Source organism: Calidris pugnax, unplaced genomic scaffold (genome assembly GCF_001431845.1).
Source record: "Calidris pugnax isolate Ruff unplaced genomic scaffold, ASM143184v1 scaffold147, whole genome shotgun sequence".
Taxonomy (NCBI): Eukaryota; Metazoa; Chordata; class Aves; order Charadriiformes; family Scolopacidae; genus Calidris; species Calidris pugnax.
Window position 1 is genome coordinate 1,911,294 of NW_015092359.1, and position 19,446 is coordinate 1,930,739.

At 37.7% G+C, this 19,446-nt stretch overlaps 1 protein-coding gene across 1 annotated transcript in view; it reads right to left on the reverse strand.

Moving 5' to 3' along the window:
- NRXN1 (neurexin 1) overlaps positions 1-19,440 on the reverse strand; it is a 765,322-nt gene extending 745,882 nt beyond the window's left edge. Inside the window, exon 1 of the mRNA XM_014962458.1 lies at positions 18,732-19,440. Coding sequence (XP_014817944.1) covers positions 18,732-19,314 — 583 coding nt within the window. The 5' untranslated portion in view covers positions 19,315-19,440. The remainder of the gene's footprint in view (positions 1-18,731) is intronic.
- Between the last annotated feature and the right edge of the window lie 6 nt (positions 19,441-19,446).

The window sequence follows — 19,446 nt, forward strand, 5'->3', positions numbered from 1 at the left end:
TGGACATTTCATAGTATATCCATCCTTTTATAAACAATACCTATATCTATTGTTAATGAAAAACAAATGAATTACTTGTTAATTTACTATCTAACCGCTATCTAGAGATATCCTCATAAGACTTTTGTGACATCAAATGTTACAGCTACAGTCATTTAAGCTACATATACTTTAGTATATCGTACAAAGATCAGATTAAATTATTTCTGCATAAACTTTTTTAGAAATACCTACTAAAAGCAACATATTTGGATACATTTTTCACGTACAACAATAACTAACTTCCATGAAGGTGACAGCTCAAGCACTATGAGGTACAAGCAAACTCCTTGATGCAAAATTTTCCGAAATCAGAAAGAATTATTCCCTTCTTTTAAAAGTTGCGTGAGGAGAATCATGCCACTGTTACATTGCTGAAAATCAGATCTTCATTTCAATTCAAATACAGATGAACCAATTCATTCATCTTGTGCTTGCAGGGTAATTCCTAGTAGCAGAAGAACCCAAAGGCTAGAAACTTACAAAAGTGCTTTTCTCCTCTTTAATACCTAATCAGTCTGTATTGTTCAGAACAGCCTTTACATAACCAGGTATTAATGGAAATCACTGTTTCCCCCCTTACACCTTTTTGCAAGGACAAAGCTTTACATTCTATGGCATTTTGTAAACATTTTCTACCAGAAAGCTCTAAAATCCTTCATACAATAGCATCAGCAAGCACTATTAGAGTGCAGTACGCCTGGGAAAATTCTCTTTATCAGCTGACATTTATCCCAAAAATACAATCTTACATGTGTCGCAGTAGGTTTTCAGGTCATTTCCAAAAAACACCTTTGCTTTTGCTTGCAAAGGAGAGAAAATTTAGACTCTTTTGACAGTACATTCGTTGAGGACCCCTTTATAAACAAACAACATTTTACTCAAGGATATATTAATCTTGTTAACAGATCTTGTCGCCATGTTATGCTATGAGAAATAAAACACAAACCAGGCCCAAACGGGTTATCTCAAAGAAGAACATATGTCTATAAAGAATATGTATAAGTACACCAGGACCTTTGTTGCCCTTAAAGCAACTGGAATACCCTAAATTACAAAAATTTATTCACTGCTTTTGCTCTAATGTTGGTATCTCAACTGCACTTCAATATTGTACAAAATATGTAACATCTAAAATCATACGTAAGATCCACTTTTCTTGTAGTAGGTATTGGTAGGAATATAGCAAAATATACTCTGAAATCTCAGACATTACTAAACAAAACAGACAGGGAATGGTAAGAAGACAGTGAATATTATTAACCTTATTTTATGGATGAAAAACTGTGAGGGAGATTAAATACTTGAGATATATAAAGCACTGGTAATAGAATTGTGAAAATAAAATAGCAATTCCAAATCCCATTTCCAGTACTTAATTACTTCTTAGTCCTTCATCTCTCCTTTTTTCCGTTTTTTGCTTCCAGATGTCTACCATTCATCTGATGTAATCATTTATGAAGGATCCAGTTTTTAAAGAAGAAATAATATCTGGGTCCAAAGCTAAAAAAAGGGTTGTTTCGTAATAAGTTTTCTTCTTAACTGTAGTGAATTCTGCAAAAACCAAAACCCAATTGCAAAACCCAAGAACCAAAGGTCGCTATCACAATTAAAATGATTCTCTGAAGAAATCCAACATTTCAGAGGAGAACTTGGTCATATATTAAGTATTGTACAGTTCTCACCAAGCAAAAACTACAGTAAGAACATCCGACAGTAAGAAGTGTTGGGTGAAACTCACAGTGAGGCTGTTGCACACCTTTTAGAATTAGGTGGGCACTACACACGGGATTAATTAACCAACAATTTGGTGAAACTTGGCTGAGCATGATATACTACTATAATATCTAATAACATTTCAGTTATTTTTGTTACATTCTTCTTCTGATCCCACTTATTTGGTAACTAAAGGTTTGGTTTAACAATATTACCAGTCTCTGTTTTATAAACAGCTTTCCAGGCTATCTTTTGCCTAAAGTCAGAGAAAACAGCAAGTCATATTGAAATTTAGTTGAAACACTTTAAAAAAAAATAATTCAGGAACCTGTTTTAAAATGTGGCTAAAAGGAAAGCAACTCTCAAAAATATTTTTGACAGCTATGAGAATTTCAGTTCTAAGGGTTTTTCCAAGATTTGATTTAAAAGTGATGCTACAGACTCAAAGAAAATGGAGGCTCAGTTCCCAGGCTCAGCTGAAAAACTTCATGATTTTTATTAAGATAGTGTAGTGTAGCTACTGGGCTTACTCAGAGAAAAATTTTGCCTTACTAATCTTCGAAAACACACTCCTTCAAAACAGAGAAAATATTTTCCAAATCACCAACATTTTTCCTAATATTTCCAATAAATTCCTTAAATATTTTTTCTGGCCAGAACTTTGATAATCAATAATGCTTTCTGGAATCAACCACAGCTCTATAGACAGGAATTCAAACCCATGGAAGTCACACACCCACTTCTCTAGTAGCTGAGCAGGCTCCCCTCACACTACTGCATGCTCACTATCAGAAAAATTCTTATTCTTATTCTTTGTATTCTTAATTATTCTTATTCTTCGTATCAACTGGCATAACTGCCTGAAGAACTGCTCTTTCCAAATGACCTGGATTTAACAAAGTCACAAAATCACAGAATGACTCAGGGTTGGAAGGGACCTCTGGAGATCATCTAGTCCAACCCCCTGCCAAAACAGGTCTACCAAGAGCAGGTTGCACAGGAACGTGTCCAGGTGGGTTTGAATGTCTCCAGAGAAGGAGACTCCACCACCTCCCTGGGCAGCCTCTTCCAGGGCTCCACCACTCTCACAGGAAAGAAGTTCCTCCTCATGTTTAGGTGGAACTTGCTATGTTCAAGTTTGAGCCTGTTCCCCCTTCTCCTGTCACTGGGCACCACTGGGAAAAGACTGACCCCATCCTCCTTACACCCATCCTTTAATTATTTATAGGCTTGATCAGATCCCCTCACTTCTCCAGACTAAAAAGACTCAAGTCCCTCAGCCTCTCCTCATAAGAGAGATGTTCCAGTCCCCTCATTGTCTTTGTAGCCTTACAAGAAAATTATTTCTTTTTAGCCAAGTCATTGTAGCAGGACCAAGGTGCAGCACAATTCCCCGTGTGTATGGGGGCAGAGCCAAGAAAGAAGTAACCTTGGGTGCAGTGGCTGTACTCTTCTGCTCTGGCACAGTCAGCTTCATTTGCTATTTTGCAAGTAAATGAAAATTCCCAACATAAAATAAGAGTTGCATCAATTTTAAAAATACTGAAAACTACCTACTTTTTAATCTTACTGATATAAATCCCGGAGATGGTACATTAGCAATTCTAAAATAAATATGCCTCTCTTCAACAAAAGTAGTATTGCCTTTTAAAAAAAAAAAAGTTACATTAAGTACAAGTTGTTTTCTCGAATTTTATTAAACTGAGAAGAGTTTTTAGGCAGTTTATGAAGTGCATGGATGTTTAAAATGATCACAGAAGCTGATATTTTGAGAAGTCTGGCAAGTGTAGGTAGTAGATTAAATGATGGTCAAAGTGTCAATACATTTAATTTTTTAAAATATATCCTATGGTCCTATCAGGCTCGTAAACTTCTGTTTCACTCTTTGTGTACTATCTTCTACGTTTCAAAAAAAAAAAAAAAAAAGTTTGCCAAGGAGCACTGCTGAGCTAGGGACATATTTTAAATGATGGTAAAATCAGACTGCATTAAATTATACTCCCTTCACTGCTTAGCAACAACAGCCTTCAGGGATGTTACACAGAACTGGGATTTCTGACTGGTACTATCTTCCTCCAGAATTTAAGCTTTCCTAAAGAAATAGCACTGCAATTTTTTTATAGAAAATGCAACAAAGAGGTGCTAAAAGGCACATATAGTGGGCTTGAACAAAATTTATATGCATGCAGACATCTGAATTTAAACTCATTATTATTCATTTCAAAAAGGCATTTCTAAAGATGAATCTAATAAGATTACATACTAAGCACAACATTTTTAACATGTAAAAACATGAACAGTTGACTCTAAAAATTTATAAATAGAATTCCTATAATTGGTTGCCTATAATTCTGCAGTTTAGCTTGTATCTGATTATGCTTAAATCATGATTTTCAATTACTTTTTATGGACTATTGAACTTTTTACTTTTAAAAACTTTTCTGTTTATTCTAACATATATAGTCCCATTTAAATCTGTGGGAGTAATAACATTTAATCTTCCTGAAAATTTAACTAGGTGATTAAATACCATGAGGTAACATATATGATAATTGTAAATAGTCATACTGTATTATTAAAATAAGTGTGGTTATCTGCGGCTTATTTTTATATACATTAACTTATATTGGGGAGCAAGGGGATACAATTATTAATACCAATAATCTGTGAATTAATACAAATTCATCTGTGAATTAAGTCATCATAAAGAAATTTCTTGGGAATTTGACCATGACTGTACTCTGTCTTCACCTTCTCTTGTCTAATAGCATTTTATTTGTATGCTTTATAGTCAAAATAGTGCATAGTATAACATAGTGGATATAATATAAATCATGGAAAGGAAAAGGGAAAATAAAGATTTTAAATCTTCATAATTTTTTAATACACAAAGAAAGAAAGAGCAGCTAATTCTGTAAGTAGAGAAAGTAATAATCACTAAATCAAGAGAAAAATAATGAAGGTGTGTTCAAAGGTCTGGGACATAATAAATATGGCTTTTATAAAGACTGGAGTATCTTAAAAAAATTGGCTGGTCATGTCAAAGACTGACACTGCATTTCTGGCTCTTGTGTGCAGAATATGCTATTATGGCTATACTATTCCTCATAAAAAATTTTCACAGGAAGAATTGCTATTATGGCTATTCCTCATAAAAAATTTTCACAGGAAGAGTTTCAGAAATATTCTTAGGCAATTTTTTTTTTTAGTGGCAACACTCAACAAGCACCTGTGCAAATACAAGGTTTTTATTTTATGTTAAAAACTTAATTAATTCCTTGAAAAATGGTTATGAAGTGTACTGAAACAATTTTGTTCCTCTTTTTTTTTTTTCCACTCTTTAAAAGACACACTTACTACAGAGGAAGATCGATTACTGTAATTAAAGAAAATAGAGAGTGACCCAGTATAGTAAGGAAGTAATCTTTTTTCAGTCTTAAAAAATATTTGATTTAGTCACAAAAAACCATCTCAACTGAAAACTTGACATTTATCTTAGCAGTAGCATCTCCCCAAGGGAGCTCTAAGTAAGTTTCATTTCCATTCTGATTCCTTTTGACTTTAGTCTTACTTCGACAGAGTAAGAGGGGACAGAGTGTATCCTCAGCAAGTTTGCCGATGATACCAAACTGGGAGGAGTGGCTGACACCCCGGAGGGCTGTGCTGCCATCCAGCGAGACTTGGACAGGCTGGAGGGCTGGGCAAAGAAGAACCTCATGAGGTTGCAGAAGTAACTTGACTTTCAGAGTCAAGCCTTTCACCAATCCTTTGAAAACCCACCAGAATCTGTTCAAGTTGCAAACTTTCTCAAAAGATATGTTTGTACAGAGTTAGTGGAGATGTCTCGGATTTTATCAGGAGATTGCAGATTGTCTGGACTGTGTTTGCCTACTTTAACTACAGCCTCAGCAGGTCTTCCCTGTCTCTGGAAATTCTGTAGCCTGTGCCACGTCCAGCTACCCAGGGAAAGTGTCAGTCCATCAGCGACTTCCCTGCTGGGAATGGGCCCTGTGGAAAGGATGCTTCCTGATTAAAGTGCAGAAAACACAACGGCTGGGGCTGGGATGTCTGCGTGGGAGTAGAGCTCTAAAAACCTATAAAAAATTATACACGCTGACTATTTTACTACCTTAAAAGAATGTTCTTTAGGTTGCAAAGGCAAAAATAGCAGCTCTGAGACATAAGGCTTCTTACGTAACTTAGCTACATCCACGTATGTTATGATATAGCCTTTAATGACATAGTTTAATGCAATTCTCTCCAGGGCCTCCCTTAACTTGTGCTGTACACAGAAGAGGTCTATTCTTAGCAGTAAGTAATGACCGAGTAACGAAGAAAACTGTTGTGTTGATGAGCACCATGCCTGCCTCTGCACCACCAGTCCTCGCTAACTGGGAGTGGGGTGTAGCACGCACCACGGAGGGGGGAATGCTGCCTCCCAAGTAAAAGACATTCTATATCCCCTTCTCTCCTCAAACTCCCAGGTGAACTTGGTCAGGTTTTTAAAGCCAGGCATTTTCTGGCTGGTCATTCCTGATGCTGTTCAGGACTTTGGCATCTCTGGGGGGCCGTGCCTTGCTGGGTATCCCAGAATATGCAGCACTGATCGCTCAAAGGTGTAATCTGAAGTCAGTGTGTGCTGTGCTTTGAAGTTACAGTAGATGCTTAGAGTACATAGTGTTATATGCAAAGTACTCAGAAAAACTTCAGATTTTGCACTATTAGTGCCTGTTTTTACCTGCAGTCAGTCTCTCTTGCCATTTCTCTTCTCTGACTGGGACAATAGCATCTGTCATCTTACATGGGCATTGTGTAATTTTTAATATTTGCGTAGAAGCTCAGACATTCTAGTTATAAAAACCCTAGAAAAGCCCAGGGAAAAATTAATAATTTCTCTTCAGAGCTGGTTTGAATATGGACGATAAATAAGGCTTGGGGCTACACACTGAACAGCAAAGAGACAACAAAATATTGAAGAACATATTATCCAGAGTATGCACTGAATGAGGCAGAAAGCTTGAGGAAGAAGTGGTATGTGATCATGTAATTAGAGACTGTTTCATAATGAGTACCCAGAAACAGACAAAATTAAAATTCTACAGGATCTTTTGTCCTGACAGTTCGCGGCTTGTAAGTGCTTTATTTTATAAACTTAATCTCAGGGCATAGATTTTGAATGCAATATGTTCATTCCTGTTAGACTGACACTGATGACATAGGTTGACTAGAGAAACAGCAAATTGGCCATGCTGAGCTGTGCTTTAAAAACTTGTGCACTCAATGGGTATCTAAGAACAACAAAAGGAGTGCGAAGATTGATTCAAACCTGGGGATGAAAAATATATGACAGCCTATTTTCAAACAGCAAGCACTTTAATACAGGATAGGTCATCTCAGCAATGGGGGTGGAAGTGGGGTTAAAATATGAAATCTTTTTTAGCCATAGTTTGTCATTTTATAAGGGAAATTTACATTGCCAGTTCTTATTATACCTCTACAAATATAGAAAGATTAAAGAGTGAAATTAATTATTGTTACCATATAGGTGTGGGAGAGAATGAAGGAAACTTCTTGCTAGTCATTTCTGTGCATCTGAATAACAACAGAAAATTCTACAAAGATCACAGATCACAAAGTAATATTACATAGCAGTGGGCAAGGTTAAGCCTGTTTGTATCTTGAGGTCTTAGGATGTTTTAATATTAATACACTTGCAAGATTTATTTTTTTTTCTAACCACGGGACCTGATGCTGATCTTACACTTATTTTACAACAGCTTAATATATTAGCTTCAAGAGGAATCAATCCTGATTTACACAGACATGAAAAGAATACTGAGACACATTATTTTACTCCATCAATTGGCTGCGATTCTACTGAATATGACAAACCTACAGAAGGAAAATATTTTTTAAATATTGTCCAGAAAAATATATGATTTCTAAAGACATTTTTCTCTTCCAATTTTATTAGTTCATTTCCTTAGTACCTCTTTATGCATTCTCTAACAATTGAAAGCTTAATTTAAGTCACTGAGAGCTCAGAGTGGAAAAGGACCAAATTTCCAGGATACAATCATGTACTATTTTTCAAATTTCTGAAGAGGAAGCTAAGGAAAAGCGAAGTTGAGTAACATCAAAATCTGTACTCAGTTCACCTTATGTATTTCATAGAATCATTTAGTTTGGAAAAGACCTTTAGGATCAAGTCCAACCATAAACCTAACACTGCCAAGTCCCCCACTAAACCGTGTCCACTAAACCAAGTGCCAAATCTACATGTCTTTTAAATACCTCCAAGAATAGTGACTCAGCCTCCTCCTTAGGCTATCCAAGGAGTAATGAGCCTATGTTAAAGTACAACATCGAAATAACTAAATAATACTAAGTTCTCAGAGACATGCGTTTTGAGTTAGGTATATCTCTATTATGATAGATACAGCACCATAACTGCTTTTTGTTACTTGTTCATGCAAATGTGAATAAAATGGAGAGACAAGTTTCACCCTTAAACGCAGGCAACAAAAAAGATGAAAGCCAGCACTTGTTGAAGGTAGCTCTGTTCCTGAATTCCTGCGGTGCCATCAACTTAGACTGCTATTTTTCCATTTCCATTAGATACCTTTCTGGTTTCTTAATAAGGGAGAAATTGGAAGGAAATTTTATTCCCTTGCATTACTGTGCATGCTTCTGAGGTTTAAGATTTACAAAATCCACCAGTATGACTCACGTATCACAATGGGTAATATGTGACTGAATAGAACAGAATTGTTTAATCGGTCCCTACTACAAACTTGAATGATGTAGGTACTTATAACGTGAACGAAAGACCCTACATTTAAAGACTGCAATGATATTTAAAACAAGAGAATGGAATCCACCCAATGGCAAGAGAATAGATTAAACTGCTGAATGTTAAGAATTTTTCAAATGGATTTGCAAGAATAGCAGGTCAAAACTTCTATTACATTAACTTTTTTTCTGTCATTGGAACTTTCTTCCTTACAAAAACCTGGATAAGAAACAACGTTAAAATATTTTTCTTGTGACTCCAGACCAGATATGTGGTTTGTTTAGATTTTTAGTTTCAAAATTTGTAATGTGGAAAACAAAAATAAAACCCGTGCTGTACTGCTACATGCACAACTTATTATAATGCCAGAGTCAGGTGTTTAACTGCCATAGAGGAAAAAGCACAAGTTCAAGGCCATATAACTAACTTTCATCCTAGCTGCTCTTCCAATACGTGCACAACTTATTATAATGCCAGACTCAGGTGTTTAACTGCCACAGAGGAAAAAGCACAAGTTCAAGGCCATGTAACTAACTTTCATCCTAGCTGCTCTTCCAAAGGCTTCAGACAAAGAGCAGTGACAAAAAAACCTCCAGAAATTACTGGAAAAGATCACAACTGAGACAGCACTCATAGAAAACTAATGGAGTTTTGGGTCAACAAGGAAATATATTCAAATCATATTTTATTCCTGGTGAACTAGTGGGAAAATGCTGATGTTTCCCTCATAACACTTAAGTCAGGAATGTTTTATGTACGAATATGAAATCTGTATTCAGAATTCATCCATAAAAGTTTAACCAAACCAGAAAAATCTTTTGTCTAATGTTGAATGACAGTCTGCAATTTATCTCTGAAAAACTATATGTTCTAAAAAAAACCATGTTCTTTGCAATGCAGTAATATTACAGAAATTATTTTTCTGCAGTAAGTATCACAGAAAACAAACTTCACAGAGTATCATCTCCTGGGAAGTTCAGCAACATTCATCTGAGAAGGATATAGCAGGAGGGCATTAATCAGTTCTCAGAAAATCTATTTATAAATCTTTCTTATATCACTCTATGATAGTCTTAAAGTTTAAATGACATACAGCTATTGGTTTATAGCTTCCATTTTTGCCTGTCTCTCTTCTGATGAGGAAAAATGGGATGAAAAGCAAACTCAAAATAAGCAAAACTAGTAATCTCTCTGTCAGCACTAACATTCCTGAAAACTTCCTGAAGAAATTCCACTGCTTTTCTAGGGAATGATGTCATGTGAATCATCTGTCCACCCCATTTTTCCACTAGAATTAGGACCCAATTCTCACATTCTTATTAATGAATATTATCTTTGCATCTGAATTTCACTGAATTTCACTGAATTTCTAGAGTTGGAAGGGACCATAGAGATCATCTAGTCCAACTCCCCTGCTGAAGCAGGATTGCCCAGAGCTAGAGCATGTCACTCAGGAGCATCCAGGCGGGTTTTGAAAATCTCCAAAGAAGGGGACTCCACAACCTCCCTGGGCAGCCTGTTCCAGGGCTCTGTCACCCTCACTGTGAAGAAGTTTCTCCTCATATTTGAGTGGAACCTCTTATATTCCAACTTGTGCCCGTTGCCCCTCGTCCTCTCACTGGGAACCACTGAAAAGAGTCTGGCTCCCTCCTCCATCAACCCTCCCTTGAGATACTTGTAGGCGTTGATAAGGTCTCCCCTCAGCCTTCTCTTCTCCAGACTAAAGAGTCCCAGCTCTCTCAGTCTCTCCTCATCTCCATCACAAGACTGTAATTCATCTTAAAGCTATTCATCACAGTTGTCCCCTAGACACCCATTGTACAAATCCTGCCACATGTGTATGAACATTTCTGTTGTCACCTTTGGGAACAAAAAAGGATAAGCTTCTGAAGAAAATTACAATATTGAGATACAGATCTTCATCCCATGTCTACTCACTATTTCTCTGATCTTCTATACAGTTCTTAAAAAGAAAGTACATGTAATTTATAGTATATACATGTAGTCTTTCTCAAGGAGTCTTTTCTTAATGGAAATACCTCCTTTGACAAAAATGTCATATTTTTAATCTTTTGTTAAAGCTAAAAAGCGTAGAAGGGAAAGAAGATCAACATGAAGGTCATTTGGTATCAGGAATTAAGATGTAATTCCGAAACTCTGGAACTGTGACATACATTTCCAATTGCATAGTGTAATGTCAGTGACCTCTGTAATGGCTGCACATGTCCTCTTAATTACAAAAAGACGTCGCTGTGGGAAAAATCAGTCTAGTTTTTCTGCCTTTAAGCAACACGTAGCCCTTATTCTAGACAAAATCACCCAAAAAGTCCAACCTTTCCCTTTCAAGATCTTGTGCATTGTGCCACAGACTAAAAGCAACCTGCAGCTTGCACACCTACATGTGCAACCTACACTGTTGGGATGGAACACTTCCATACACAAAATACACCGTTTCACAGTTTGTAGTGGCAGCAACTCCAAAAGTGATTGTATGGAATCCACCGCTCGCTTTTTGGGTGAAACAGATTTTTCTACAAAGTACAGTCTCCTTTAAATATAAAACAAAATCAGTCGCATAACTTTACCGTATGGTTCATAACCATGTATTAAATTAATAAATAATGATGATGATGATGATGGTAATAAATATGCAAATTTATGAAGAGTCTTTTCTCTATAGATATTCCCATATGAATACTACAGTCAGAATCAGCAGGTTATTTAATTTGCCCTAGATCTTCTCTGTTTTCATATTCCCACTTGAATAGTAAGTTCAGAATCAGCAGGTTATTAGGTTTGCCCTAATTCTAAACTTGAGTCAATGGGACTTCAAATTGATTCCAATGGAAAATGAAAACAGAACCTGTTTTTTTTTTCTGCTGTCTATGAGGCGCCAAATTTACTGCTTATTAGGAACTAACTAAATAGTTCCAGATTCATAAACAACTCCATAGAGTTAAAGAAATCTCAAATCCTATCATACAATCCTGTCCTTCCAGAAAGCTGCCAGCCTACTTCTGTCTCTTAATTCTTTACAAGCTCAAACAAGGCACGACTGAGGCCACCTCCCACTTCCACCCCCCAAATATCTCATTGAAAACAAAAGAGAATGAAACTTTTCAAAAATTACACAATCATTGACTCGGAGCCAGAGTTCTCCACTATCCTCAGGCATTAAATCTTAAATTCTTTTATAGTAGTAAGGATGACTTTTGTACAGGTGTCGTGAGGTTGCAAAGGATGGTAACTGTTATAACCATGAGAAGAGCTGAATGATCAAGGGAAAAGCGGTTGGCATTTGACAAGCTACATCATTCCCAGTATCTCGTCAGACTAATGGAAAGGATGTAATGGCAGACCAGTAGAGCACAAGAAAAAACACATTATTGTGACAATTGAGCTACGGATAGATAGGCAGTAGGAACAGTGGCAACTTCAAAGCCAGTTGATAAGTATCAGTTCTGTAAACTAAAGAGGTTGCACTACAGTAAGGGGAGCTTCAGATCTTGACTTCCCCTACTAGATACCTAATAGAAATCCTGATCTTTCAAGCACCTGACAGCCAGGAAGGAAATCCTACCAAAAATCCTGTATAGAGTGTCACTAGTTTAACTTTACAGATGGAGAAACCAAACTGTAGAAGGGCTATGAACTGGCCAGGGTCAATAAAAAAGCAATGTCCTATCAAAACCATGTGCTTCTTCCTACCTCACTCATCAGTTACTACAGGTATTTTGTGCACTGAAGTGCTCACTGCTTCTACTGAGTACCCCAAGACCCAAAAGAATGACTAGACATTAGCATGAACCCACCACATACAAATACTTCCCAGTCAGATACCACAGTACAGAAGGAGAAAGTGTCATTTCCGAAAGTGCACATCTTTCTGGGAAAAAAAAAAAAAACAAACTTATTTTGTAAAAGATTAAAATATGACCCCTGGTCATCACAGAACTAAATAAAGGCGTCAAAGATATTATGTGCCCTGACTCTGCTTGTGTATTCTATATATAACAGCATGGTTAGTTGTTTGTTACGTTCCACCAAATCATACCCTGAAAGAAGTACACTTTGGTCTTTGCAATTTACTCCTCAGATACAATGTAGCACACAAAACCTCAGAATGCCCTTCGCTATTCTGTAAAATCATGTGTTTATGAAGGCACACAATTTTCAACTACAGTGCAATAAACTAAACAAAGTATTTTTCCAGAAGCTGGTATGGTTTCGTGTTTTCTGAAAGTAACATCAAATCAAGCTTTCTGGAAGACAAAACACTATTAATTTCTACAAGAGAGCCGGATGAACCTTTTTGTTTTAAATTACCAGCCAATTTTGGTATGTTTATTAAAAGAAGCATAAATCTTCAAAGCTGCGTATCTTAATGTTAGCCTCTACATAAAGCTATTTCTATCAGGAACTGGTTTTACTTGCCTGTCTGTTTCCCTATTCCCATCCATCAGCTCAGTAATGATGATGGGGTAAAATTATATGTTCTGTAATCCAAATGTTTTCCCACAACTCCTTGGCTAGCATCTACTGTTAAAAGACTCCTAGGGAGCCAACCTGACGTGGAGAAAAAAGATCAAGTACATTTGGTCAAAAATGCCTGTCAAGCCTTGAAATGTAATTACATTAAAATATAGACAATTTTATTTTATAATTTTGAAATTCTGAATGAATATGACCAACATGACACAAGGTCCTGTGCTGCTAGATGTAAATTCTTCTAGCATATTTGCATTCTATAATTTACAGTATAGACCTAAAATTAACACGGACCCTGCATCTCCGCTAGGCACAAAGGGAAGCAATAACCTCACTATATAAAATATTATTGATCTGGGGTACTAAGATGCATGTTATACGCGTAAGTGGTCTTTTGGAAGTATTTCAATATCAACATTTTGAAAGGATTAGCAATATTCAACAAGTAGCCTTCTTAGAAGATAATATAAAACAGACTGCCAATTCCTAATTACCAGTGACACAGTATTTAAATTGCTGTGATTTTACACGAGGCAGATATTGAAATCAATATCCTATAATGCTGAGTCCTGGCAAACAAAATAATACATCAAATTGCATTCGGAAAATGATGCAAAATTCTGCTTTAAACTGACATAAGGATTCTGTTTTCATACAACTAAATGCGAAAGGCACAGATTTAATAGTTTTTAAAGACTTTGGCATTAACTGACTATCTGCCCTCAAGTTTCTACACTGACAAAGTCACTGTTTAAAAACATTAAATAAAATTACAACACTTATTATTAAATTAATAAAACCATGTGTAAATACAACAGAACCCTAATGTAATCTCTAGTGGATTTCTAGCCCTCACCCTAAATCAACATCACCCCAGCGGTCACTGGCACGGACAAGAAATTGAGTATGCAGAAGAAATACAGATCATGTAATAGAGATGCATTTTGTAGATAAAGATTCTGAAGTGTAAATGAAAAGTAAAGTTTTGCTCATGGTATTTACTAGCTCAAAGTATATTTAGCTAACTATTCAAGAAGGAAAAAGACCATGGTGGCTACTCGATTAAGACTGACTATAGGCAATGAGTTCAAGAGCACTGCTTCACACTCCAACACGTATCTTGCAAAAGATAATTAATGCCAAAACATGTTTATATGTTTTGTTCAAGGTATAAGAGAATTGAATGAATTAAAATATGACATTTTTCAAAAAGATATAAATATTGGATGACTTCTTAAAAAGTTAACACAAAGAAGCAGATAGGCACAGCAAAGATTGATGTAATGTATTCAGAACCCAAACAAACAAATCTAAATGCTGGCTAGCCCGAGACATCTGGAATTTGCTTCCTTAACAAATCACTTTCACAGTTCAAACCATAGCTGGCATCAACTTGTGAATATCTGACAAGGAAGAATATCGCTTACAGTGAACAGCTGCATGAACAGTCCTCATTTTTCCCACTAAACAGAAACTCGGTAGAACAGTTAAAATAAAACATGTTCTAAACAGGAATACTTTGAATTCACAGAGTAACTGTCTCTATTATATGCTAATATTGAGGCAAGTAGGCCAGCTATATTTTAAAAAGCCAAGTTATCCTGTATGCAATTTTTTTCAAGCAGTCACACATATAGAAAAGCAGAAGGGCATGGAGTGAAAAGAAGCTGGGGTCAGTGGGAAACTCTCCCAAGTCAAAGTGTGTTATGTGCTTTTATTTCCTCCTTCAGAGGTATCTGCTTGTTTTCTCTGACAGGATACTGGACAAGGTTATTTTTATATAAATGAGGATGAAAGGAAAACTATATTATTTTTTTTCCTAAATCTAGAGAGTCACTATTTTATATATTTCGTATTTCAAATAGGTTTTTTGTTCTGAAATTTTTAAATAAGGAGCAAAATGAGAAGAGGAATATGAAGGCTCACTGATATGAATCATGTATTCTCCCTACCTTCTAGGACCCTGACTTAATTCACTCAAAATTTTATTTTAAAGATCAGTCTTTTTAATGAACAGCTCTCCCTATGATAGAATCAAGGCATACCAATTTGATTCATTTCAAGGAATAATATAATTTCCACTGAATAGAAGATTGTGATGTATGTCAAAAACTTATGAGAAAATTGATATGGCAATCAGGGTTTATTTTAATGCTAGTCTTATTCCTAACAAAATTTATCGTGATTTTGTGTATTTTTCCTTCTCCTGAGTCACTCTTACTACATGAAATAATATTCCCTTCCCTGTTTCAGTACTAAATAGAGATCTTACTTCCTCTTTTCAAAGGTTTTTTTACTGTCTGTACTCATAAGCACATGGACTAATCAACAGCAGAACTGTTACAGATCATATTTTTCTGTGCTGTAGACTGCACACCCTTGTTGCTCAAGCCAAACTCCAGTCCTTGTTCTGATTCACACCAAACTTCCCACTGAAGAGAGTTTAGATCCAGTTTGAACAAAAGTATGACTGAATGCAATAGGTCTGGTTCTTTCCTAGCTTACACTGGTTTTACACTGGTGTAGTTGAGGTAACATAAATGAAGCTACTCCTGATTTGGACAGGTACAAGGACAGTTAAGCCTACTGGGAACAACTTATATTATTATGGGTTTTCCAGAACAAATAAACTTGGTTGAACTTCATTCCCACAAGAAATTTTTACTTCATGAAAAACCAATGAGATTTTCAAAGATGAAAATCTGGAAAAAAAAAAAAAACCACCAGATTTTTTCCTGAAAATAATGTAAGTGCTATCAAAAATTGCATCCTGAAACTTTGCAGGCCTGAAACTTTGACTCTAAGTCAATTTTCTAGTCTCTTAAATGTGCAAGTCAGGATAGAAAATTTTGGAAAGGTTTTCTTTGTTGCTGTTGTTACTGATTTCTAAAGTCCTCATTATGCCGTGGGGCTCTCTGCCTCACCTGGCTGCAGAGATTCAGAAGCACACTAAATCCAAGTGTCCCCCCCGCCCCAAATTATTAAAAAATCCAAGGAGAATAGAGTCTAGTGACCATCTTTCACCTTGGTATCACCATTTGATACCTTTAAAGAAAAGGTATCAAATAGGACATGTGGTTACGATCTCAGATAATAATGGGAATTTGGGGAATTTTTCCATCTAAACCATTTTTAGTCAAAAAGTAGGATAAGAAAAGAGTGAAAACTCAAGATCTCTCCAGATGACTGCAGTCTGAGATGATCCTGCATCTTTCAGCAATGGCAACCTCTTACTAAGCTTTGTGGGAAATTCACACGCTCTAGGAACACAAGACCAAACCCCAACAGCATAATTTATGTGTTGGCAATAAAGAATTAAACAACAATAGCCAGGCTTCCTTCCTTGGCAGACACCATGGTCTTACTCATCCTTCTGCCTCTTCTATTTCTTAGAATATCAAATCATTTATAAAATAGTTCAATATCTTTGGGAGCGCATGCGAGTAGCTACTGATCCCTTCATCAAAACCTGACTGATGTGAATTTCAGTTACTGTCTTTTCTCATTCAACAGATCCAAACTGGAGGACTCGTTCCATCTATATTTCTACCAGTGGAAATGTTGCCTCCTGTCTCAAGTGAAATCAGAATCTGAATACTTTATGATGCTCTGGTGAGAATGTATGCAAAAATGGTAAGTCTTGCTATTATTTTATATAGCTCCCCAAATTTGGGAGATTGTAAATATTATTTTGCCTATGAATTTCTTATAAGCTCTATACAATTTTTAATATAAACATATATATGTATTACAATCCCATTAGATCTAAACATAAAATGTTCCTTTAAAATAGCTAGTGATCTTATTATTATGTAAAGATAAGAATTTCTCTGATATTACACACAATTATGTGGACTTTTTCATACAAATATTACATGTTCAAAAAAACTTCAAATAAATAAACTGTGTTTTAATGTAGAGGGTATATAAATGTATAATAACATACAAATAAGTATTGTTGCTTCTGTGTTTTAATGTAAAGGGTATATAAATCTATAATAACATACAAATAAGTATTGTTGCTTTAACCAAGCTGCTACACCTCATAATTTTCTTTTTGGTTTATAATAGGGCCTAACTCAAAGATGTTAAGACAACTCAGTATTTTACATACACCTGCATATTTTGTAGTACCACATATTAAAAATTTACATCCAAATACTAAATCCATTGATATGATCTTACCTAATATAAAAGGCATTTCATTTTACAGTTTCTGGGACTGTGTGCTATTGAAAGCACAAACGTTTTATTTTCTGAAACTATCTTTACTTGTTAAAAATTATTTTTAAATGTTAATAGGGTTTGAATTTGTTAACGAATGGCAGATGAGAGATAAACAGCTGATAAAGTAAACAGGATGCAGAATGACTGTAGCGTTTTGAGTATTGACACTAAGGACAGAAGGTGTTACATAATAAAGCACATCACAAATGATGCTTTCTTTCTTATAATGAGTGAAATCTGCTAGAAATGATAAAGGCAAATTATTCAGCCATAAATGTCATGCAGCCACTCAGTGAAGATCTTCATTTGGCCTTGATAATATCTTATTTATATTTACCTCTTCTATTCTAAACTTAGGTCTTTGCTCTCCAATTTTAACATGGAGAATCTATTTTCCTCTGATACATTTCCTCTTATTTCAGTCGTATACCTTTACGTCCTGTTCTAGGTACACAACATATGTACTCTCTATGCTTAAGGAGCTGCAAGCAATGGTACATTTACTAGCAAAATAATAATTTAAAAAGAAAAAAAGAGTCCTACATGCATCTGCAAAGTAAATGTTCACACTCCTTCCATTTGCCAAAAACAATGGGAACAGAATAAGAATAATATTTTACCCAGTGATTTATTTGTAGATGGGTTTCAGGAAACTGCTGTTTTTCTAAGCTTTCTCTTCCTTGATAAAACTATTCAGTAATTTTGTGGTCTGGGAGTACATACTGGCCCCCTGCCCTTTTGTGTTCTCCCTGTCTGACTGGCATGGTGAATCGCTAAATACATCGCAGAGCAGCACCGTTCGCATTCGTGTAAAAACACCATCCTCCGTTTAATCCTCCTCTTCCCCGGCAACAATTTCAGGAATTCACAAATAAATCACTGATTTTATTTCAACGACACAGCAGAGGCAAATATCAATACAAAGAAGACTCGGGGTCTCCCCTACCCTACAAAAATAAGACCAGGATGTCTTTGCACTTAATCAAGTAAAATCCTCCCCAGCATCGCTCTCCCTGCTCCCAAGACTAATTGTCACCAGCTGCTTGTGACAAGCGTGCCCACCCCCTCCCTGGACTCTGGCCGAGCGTGATGCCAGCCACCCCCTGCCTTCCCGGGTGACACCCGGCACCCAGGACCCACCTCTCCTCTGCTGAGAACAACCCCAAATCGCACCCCACCTCTGGAAGACGCCCCAAGAACCCCCTCCTCCTCCTCTTCCTCTCGCCCGGACTTGCAGAGAACAGAAGAGTGATGGCACCATGGTCGGCCACAGAGACACGTGGGAGGGCAGGGAGGGGGAAGGCGGGGAAGAGGGGACGCGGTGGGGAGGGACGGAAGGGGAAGGGAGGGAGATCCACTCATACGGATGAAACTCCATGCAGGCCTGGCCTCCTACCCGTCCCCTCCACGGAGCGGTGGGGAGGGGGGTGGTGGTGGGGCGGCGGGGCGAGCTGAAATGGCGCCTTACCTTCGCTGCAGTCCTTCCCCCGAAAGCCCGTTTGGGAGCAGTCGCAGACGGCCTGGTCGTTGAGCACCGAGCAGACGCCCCCGTTGAGGCAGACGTCCTCCCTGGCACACAGGCGGCTCTGCTCGTCGTCCAGCCGCACCTCCTGGCTCTCCACCGGCGAGGCCTGCGTGTAGTTGACCCGCACGTCCGTTATCCAGCCCTTGAAGGGCTCCCGGTCCTTGACGGAGGAGAGCGTCAGCTTGAGGGTGGCCGACCGCAGCTCCGGCGGGAGCCCCCCGAGGAAGAGGCCGCTGAAGACAGTCATGTCCCGCCGCTTGGACTTCACCTCCACCCACTTGGCCTCAGCCCGGTCGATGATGAGCGTGGTGTTCTTGAAGTGGCGGCGGATGACGACGGCGTGCCAGAGGTTGTCGTTGACGGCCGTGTCGGAGAGCAAGGTGGCGGGCTCGGCGCAGAAGATGGAGAAGCTGAGCTGCAGCCGCCCGCCCTGGGTGAGGATGAGCTCCAGGAAGTCGCAGAAGCCCTCGTCGTCGAAGTAGAGCACCAGCCCGCTGGAGCTGCGCGTCTTCATGTTGAAGCTCATCTCACTCTCGCAGCAGGCGTTCCACTTGGGGAAGCGGGTCCACTGGCCCTCCGCCCCCGGGAACTCCAGCCCACTGCCCAGCTCGGCCCAGCAGCCCAGCAGCAGGGCCAGCCACAGCAGCAGGCAGCCCCC